Below are 8,276 nucleotides of genomic sequence, written 5' to 3'. Positions count from 1 at the left end.
AAACATGTGATAATGTGCTATATACACCTTGGCATTTTTTGTACAAAAATAAATATTGTATAATTTTCTTTTTAAATATGCAAAAAATTGTTTACCTGTCCAAAAATGCTACGGTGCACATGTAACATCGTTAAATTATGTGATGGAATTAAGGGAAGAAAAGTTAGACTCGAGACTAAAAATCCTTTTTTTGAAAAGTAGTGGACTATAAATGATTAAATTATAATAGAGGGACTAAATTTTCCAAAATATATAGTACAAGGACTTTTTATAGAATTTGACCCAAAATTAATAGTTATAATAAAGGTTTTGAAAAGAGAGAATGTGAATTATTTTTAGGTTAAAATTATTGTTTGTCCTTGTATAAAATTTGAGATTTACTTCATATACTTTAAAAATTACAAAATGAATCTTCTTATTTTTTTCATTTTAAAAATTTTAGTCCAACCTGTACCGACATTATGAGTTTTTGTAAAAAAATATTAGTTTAGCATGTTTATTTTTTGTCATTTTGATGCCAAATTAAATTTTGATGATGAAAAATATTAACGAAATTAACAATTGGACTGAAATCTCAAAACTGAAAAAGTATAGTGACTTAGTTTGTAATTTTCTATGTACAATGACTAAATTACAAATTTTATCAAAGTATAAGGGACACAGTGGCAAATTTTATTTTTATTTTTATTTTTATTACTGAAAAGAAAATAAAAGCTCTAAGAAAACCAAAATAATATCATTTTCATATCCACAAAACAAATTTAAAAACCAACTTCGAAAAGCCACAGCTAGAAAAAAAAAAAAAAGAGCTAATCCACAATATTCCACAGCTTCTCTAGTTTCCATTCATTTTCTATCAATATCTTGATTTTCGTCAAGATTTGGAACCCAAACCTATAGTTTGTTTTCGTTTCGGTCGTTAAGAAAAAACTATGTCGAAGAAAGGCGGAGCTTCGTTGCCAAAGGATGTTCCATGGCGGGCCTCAGCCGGAAAATCAGTTCCTAAAATCCACCACTCGCCTGTTCTTCGTATACGTCAAAATCCTAACTCCAATTACGCCATCGCTGTAATGAAGGTTTTCTTTTATCCCCTTTATAATCAATTGTATTTTCTTTTTTTCTTAAAGAAAAAAGGAAAATGAATTGGGGATTTTTGTTTTGATTTTTTTTTTGCAGCACCCGGATCCTATAGGAAGTGGGTTAGCGACTGAGGCTATTGTGGAAGCGGCGGGACCCGAATGTATTGTTCCGGGTCAGGTTACTCCCGTTAGATTACTTGGTCTTAAGGTATTTAATTGCTTTGTTTTTTTTTTAATTTATGTTATTAAAGTAATAATTCAATGCCAAAATTTGTTTTTTTTAATTTATGTTATTAAAGTAATAATTCAATGCCAAAATGGTAGCTAGAGAAACCGAAAACTGATTCGAACTAACTTGTTTGGATGGTTTTTGGAGTACAAATTAAAAAATCATGGTTACTCGAATCAAATTATATATATATTTTTTTAATTTCTAATTAATTTTAGTTTTTTAATGGTGAAAAAATAAACATTTTATATTTAGAATAGTGAAAAATAATTTAAATTTTCTATATATATTTAGAAAAAACTATAGAGTTATCTGTTATTTACTTTGAAAATTTAATTTTATAAAAATATTTATGAATTTTTTTAAAAGAATTTTACCAAATAATGCACAAAACTCATAAAACAAAGCCTATTTTATCAAAATAAGTCTAATAACCAAAACTGCAAAAGTAGCCTGCAAAAACCAAGAACCAAATTGAATTGAACCATATTATCATGGATGATTTTGAAAAATCTAAAAAATCCCTATTGAACTGAATGGTAGCAGTGGTTCTGTCTATTATCATAATCTATAACAAGTAGTAGCTTTAGTACAACTAAAGGGAATCCTTGTGGTTTGGAGTTTTGTTGGAAAAAACAGTTGAGGAAGTTTAGCTTATTTACTCCATAAGTAGTCTTTTTCTATGAATGGAATCATCTAGGGTTTATGGGGAATTTTTATGCCAGTAGACCCGTCAAAGATGTCTCGGAAACGATGGCTGTTACATATGATTTTAGCGAAACAAACTTGTGTCATGTTTGTATGTTGTGTTTGCAACCTTTGTTTCATGGTCCTTTTCCTCATTCTAATTATCTAGTGTTTATGGAGAAATTTTGTAAGTTCACAATAGCTGCTGTTAAAACCCTTGAAGACATCTCGAAAACATTGGCTGTTGCACTCGGTTTTAGCAAAACAAACTTGTATCATGTTTGCATGTTGTGTTTGCTTTGTTTCATGGTCTTAGTCCTCGTTCTAATTAACTAGTGTTTATGGTGAAATTTTGTAAGTTCACAATAGCTGCTGTTAGAATCATTGAAGACTTCTTAAAAACATTGGCTGTTGCATTTGATTTATCAAAATAAACTTGTGTCATGTTTGTATATTGTGTTTGCTTTGTTTCATGGTCTTATTCCTCGTTCTAATTAACTTTGGTCCATTTATTGACTATGTCTCTCTAGTCATTAATTTGAAAAAATACAAAATAAATTCAAAAGATAAACCCTATGGTTTCATCTTCTATGTGAAACATATGTCCGGAATGTAAACCTTGCCCCGGTACACATTTTTGTTAATTTATTCCTCTTTTTAATATCGACAGGTGTGGCCAATTGAAGTTAACACGAAATTTTTGGAACCAGTCGGTAAAGAACTAAAGCTGCTTGGAAAGGTAAAATCTGTAGTTTTAGATGCTCTTCTCTTTCGAGCACACATGGAATGATCTGCTTATCGTGTTGCTTGCATCTTTAATAAGGCTTTAAAGTGTAGAAAGATGGAGATGTTTGTGATGAAACAGAAACCTATGGTTTTGTCTTTAACATTGAGGTTGATTCGGCAAAATGGGATTTGCTTTAATTAGTCATGTTGTGACACCTTAAGGCACTCTAGAGCTATCGGACTCAGGTGTGAGTATTAGATATGAGTATAGTTAGAGTTCTCTGAAGTTTTCTATTTATATCCACACAAGTGTTTGACACGGACGAAGAGTTCGAGTAACATAGGTCTACAGCTCTCAAATAATGGGTTTAAAAGGCCCGTAGTATATACAACGGTGGGCTTGAGGCCCATAATTTGTTGGGAGAAATGAACAGAGTTTTGTTATATGCATAATTTAGATGGTGCTTGCTAATTGCTCTGATCCTAACGAACATTACATCGTTGTATTGGATTAGAGTAGAAGATCAGAAAGGGAAACTGAGAGTCATCCTCCATGTTTTCACGATTAATTTGTTTACTTGCTACTGTTAATGCAGTTCATGGACGACGCTGTCAACCTCATGAACAAATCATTCATAGATCGCTAATGGCTTAGGCATTTTATGCCATCGGAAGCAAATGGGGCAGCAAAAAGGGTAGGATATCTCAGGTTATTGTTGCAATGAAGAAGTTGCAGCATGTGGACAGAATGGTGACTGTAAGTAAGATGCTTTTACTGTTCTTTTTTTTATCATTTTCCTCCGCTAGAGTCGAAACAATCGCGATCGACACATGTGATGATTAAGTTTGAGGTTTTCTTTTTTATATTTTGGGTTTAAAATGATTTTTATAGATTTTTCATCCTTAGAATTCAGATGTTGAGACAGTAATGTATGAGTTTCCTTGCACCAAGTTTGAATAAATATGATATTAGTAGCTTTAACTTTGTTTTGTTTATATATATATATGGTCTGGTCGGTGCTTAAGATTGATTATGTATTGGGTAAACTACATTTGTAGTGATCCAATTATTAGAATATTTCATTTTTTGGTTACCCAATTTTGAAATTATTAGTATTTTTTTGGTCACCCAACTTTGATGAAAAGTTATAATGTGTAAATGTTGAGGTTTAAATTTTTTAGAATCAAAATTAAATTTATATCATGTATGAATGTTGTGGGTCAAAATTGTTATTATATCAATTTTAAAAGATATCTCTGTTAGCCGGTTGGTAATAAAAAAAAGACAATTGAATAGTTGGGTGATTAATTTGTAATTTTTATAATTGGGTGACAAAATTATTAATAATTGGAGGATCATTATGTAATTTTTTATAGTTGAGTGACCAACAAAATTTTCGAATAGCTAGGTGACTGTTAGTGTATTTTACAATTTAAGTTTTTTTTCTCAAATAAAATTTGAGACTAATTAAAAACAAAGATAGTTTTTTTAATAGCGAAATAGTAATTGTCATATTTTAAACTTAAAATTATTATATTTACTCTAATAATTTATTTTTTAGTTATGGTTATAATTATAATTATAGTTGGTAATGTAATCACTTTCATGAATTATTATATTTATTTTATTAATAATAAATTGTAAAAAAAGTAAAAAAATAACAATTTATCATAATTTTATGGAAATTAAAATTGAAAATATTAAAGGAATTAAATTTGTTAAAAGAATTGTAACAATGATAATTTAGTAAAATATACTTACGAGTAATCTTATATTTTAACATCTTATCGATTTAAATGAAAACTTTCTATTAATTCAGTGACTATTAAGTAATTTTTTAAAGTAATAATTAAAACTTAAATTTATTAATAGTTTAGTAATATTAAGTTAGAGTTGTCCGTGGGCTAGGTTGGGCATAATCAAAATTTTAGACTTGGGCTTAATTCAGCCCGAAAAATAAGTTTAAAATTTTACCTAAGTCTGGATCGGATAAAAATGCTGAAAGACTCGGTCGTTTTACTTTTTTTATATAATTTTTAAATATATATATAATACATCAAAAGTACTAAAGATATTGAAATAAATATTTCTCAATAAATTAAAAATAAATTAAAAAATAAATGTATACTTAAATAACACTAAAATAGGTGTAGTTTAACAAGCAAATGTCTATAAAATAGTAAAAATACCAACAATAAAACAAGAGCTATACAATATCCAAACGATAACATCAAAATAGTAGCAACATAATAGTGAAAAAAACAAGAAAACAGTAAAAAAAAACATTTTTTTTTGTATATTTGGGCTGGGTTGGGCTCAAGGTTAAAAAAGCCTTACTCGAGGCTTGGACCATTTTCCAAACGAGTACCTTTTTGTCCAAATTCATTTTTCGAGTCGAGCCAGATGACTCGATCCATAGATAAGTCTACCTTTAAGTGTATTTAAAAAAAAAAACTATTGAAGTGCCTAAATTCACTGTGGGCTAGACCATGCTGAGAACCAATGGACCCAAATATGATGGCTTTGAGTGAAGGCCATCTTTATAGTAATGGGCTAGGGCCATCAAGTTGTGAAATGTCTAACCCATATTATGGCATGACTTTCTTTTAGGTACAATACAAAGGCCACAATTCGAAATAAGAGCTAGATCTCAAACCTAGATTTACTCGATGTAACTTAATCAAGGTCGATTAAAAAATCGAGTTTCAGTTTTAAAGCTTGAGTTCGATACATAATAAAAAATAAATAAAAAATTAAGTTGCTTGAGTTTGTTCAATTAGGCTCAATAAAATTGATTTATGGATCATTATCAGCTTTGGGTTAAGCTATTAAAAATAAGATATAATGATAAATTTAACCCTTGAATTTTTATATTTTTTTTGTCAATTTGGTCCTCATTCCCTCATTCTTTTCTTGTTAAATTTTATCCCATTTTAAAGTTAAATTTGATTCTTAGCCTTTAAAAAGAGTCAAATTACTTTTTAACAAAAAATATTAGCTAAAACATTAAAATTTTAAACATGGAAACTCTGCATGACAATCCACATGTACTTCATAAACTTTTTTTTTAATGAATTTTGAATTTTATTTTTTTAAATGTTTTTGTAAATGTAAAATTATTTGTTTTGCGTGACATATAAGACAAATAATGTCATGTCAACATGATGTAAACATAGACTACCATATAAGTTGGCACACCAAGATCATTAAAAAACTAATGTTTTAATTAGCATTTCTTTTTTTAAAAACGATTTAACTTTTTTTAAAATGTTAATACCGAATTTAGCTAAAAAATAATAAAGGCCAAATTGACAAATGATGTAAACATTAAGGGTTAAAATTTTCATTATGCCTTAAAATTAATAAAATATTTGAAAACAATTTTTATGTTAATGTTTTTGTAATTTATAATTAAATAATATAATATAATTTTATTATTAATAAGTATTTGTATTGTACCCTATCTGTGTCAAGACACGTGGCAAACAAAAAAGATACACAAACAGTAAGTCAGTTGCAAGCAAACCGAAAGGTCACCCACAAGCCTCCTTTCTGGAAAGATCATCTAGACAAGCGTAAACTATTGGTCATTTGGATCCCTATGCTTTCATTGCGAACATAAGGTTATTGGTTACCAAACATAACAAGGACTCAACTACCCTACACTATCAAGTCAAAGTGAATGACAAAGTTTGTCCCATCGAAAACAGTCATCCATAGGTTTTATAATGATGACTAGATTGCATGAGACTCGCCTACAAATACCTTTAAAAACAATGAAAAAGGGATGAACTCTTTAAGAATATCAAGCCTCTACTCTATTAACTTATCTCCAGTTCTCAATCTTAACACTCTCTTCACATTTATTATCTATAATCTCTGACTTTCCTCCCTGACCGGATGAATCAATCTCTACAGTAACTACTATTCTCTCTTTCGTATCTTCTCTTTATTGTATTATTGTATTAACAAATTGGAAGTAAATAAAAAAAAACCTTTGTTCAAAGAGTATACTTTAAAATAATAATTGAAAATAATGATGATTGAAAATGACAAATAATTAATTTAATACAAATGTGGCTCATGAATAACATATTTTATTATCTTTGTGATGAAGTTTTCACTTTATATTATAAGTTAAATATTGACTTAAAATATATTATCTCTATCTTATCAAACATATATTATCTCTATTAAGAAAAAACTATTAAGGGATTTTTTTATCTTTTAATATATTATATATAAATTTATTAATAAATAAATAAATTCACAAATGATAAAATTTAAATAGAAAACACTAAAATGCTCATAGCTTAAATTTTACTTTTTGAATTAAAATCTTATTTGATTTTTACATAACTTTTTTTATTTATGAATACGAAACTTATAGAGGATTCGTTTTGATAATTTTCACACAATCTCTTAAATTACTTAAAGTATCAAAAGTTTTCATAAATCGCAATCAAATGACTCATTAATACATGTGAGATTGAGTGAGGGTCACTCTCAAATAAAGTTGACATCTTCCTCTCATCTTTGCATAATAGATAAGGTTTATATGTTAAGAAAGCTTTTTAAAAAATGTGAAAATTTTAATTAAGCCCTTTTGTTAATGGATTTCATGGTTGATTGTTCTGACCATTAAAAAAATGAGTGAACTAATCAGATAGTGACACATGACAACTTTTGGTTTAATCAAATATATTTTCATAAAAATATTAAAAATCATAATTTAAAAAATGAAAAAATGAAAAATATAAAATAGTATATAAACCCTTAGCTCACACACACAAGTGGACTTTCTTTCTCTCTCTCCCTATCTCTCTCCTCAACTCACTCTCTTACATTATCTTTTCTCAACTCTGATCAACCCATAGCCTCTGTTCTCCGCCCACTGTGCACAATGGCTTTCCACCTTACCTTAAGCAAGGTGAACCACCCAATACCACTGTCATCTCCACCTTGTTGATCCTTACATCAACAAACTGGATTTTAACCCTTTTTTTTATTATTAACTTTTTAATGATTTATTTAATCAGATCAATCAAACCAATGACATGACTGATTCGATTATGAAAAGCTTAGTCCCAACAAGATACTCTCACTTTGTTAATCCTACAAGCGCTTCCAATAATATTAAGCATTCGAACTCTTCATAAAATTAAAAGACAAAATCCCAACTAAAACTAATTAAAAAATTCATTTACTTCAAATAAATAACACTACAAATAAATTTTCTAAATAAATTCAACTCAACATACATATATTTAAAGTTTCGATTTTTCTAGTAATAAAATTGCAGAAGCTCATTAAATTATTACACGACAAGATTCTGAAAAAAAACAAAAAAACATTAATTTTTTGTCACATTAGGATTCCATCTTCTTAGAACCTTTTTTTTTGGGAAAAAATACTAATAAACAATTTTTTATATTTTTATTAAGACAACATCAGTATATACAGTTTATATTGCCAATAAATCCCATCAATTTATTAATAAACAATTTTTTTATATTTAGATTTAAGAAATTTTATTTTTTAATAAATATATATG

General features: G+C 28.0%; 1 protein-coding gene across 1 annotated transcript; it reads left to right on the top strand.

The window, feature by feature from the left end:
- The first annotated feature begins 718 nt into the window (after positions 1-718).
- LOC121209538 (uncharacterized) lies at positions 719-3,703 on the top strand. The gene is made up of 4 exons (XM_041080335.1): positions 719-1,076; positions 1,177-1,287; positions 2,666-2,734; positions 3,318-3,703. Exons 1-4 carry the CDS (start codon positions 933-935, stop codon positions 3,366-3,368), a joined length of 375 nt encoding a protein of 124 aa, XP_040936269.1. The 5' UTR covers positions 719-932; the 3' UTR covers positions 3,369-3,703.
- The last annotated feature ends 4,573 nt before the right edge of the window (positions 3,704-8,276 follow it).

Source organism: Gossypium hirsutum, chromosome A11, assembly GCF_007990345.1.
Source record: "Gossypium hirsutum isolate 1008001.06 chromosome A11, Gossypium_hirsutum_v2.1, whole genome shotgun sequence".
NCBI classification, from domain to species: domain Eukaryota; kingdom Viridiplantae; phylum Streptophyta; class Magnoliopsida; order Malvales; family Malvaceae; genus Gossypium; species Gossypium hirsutum.
Note: the sequence above shows the minus strand (reverse complement) of the source record. Positions and strands in the feature narration are given on the sequence as shown.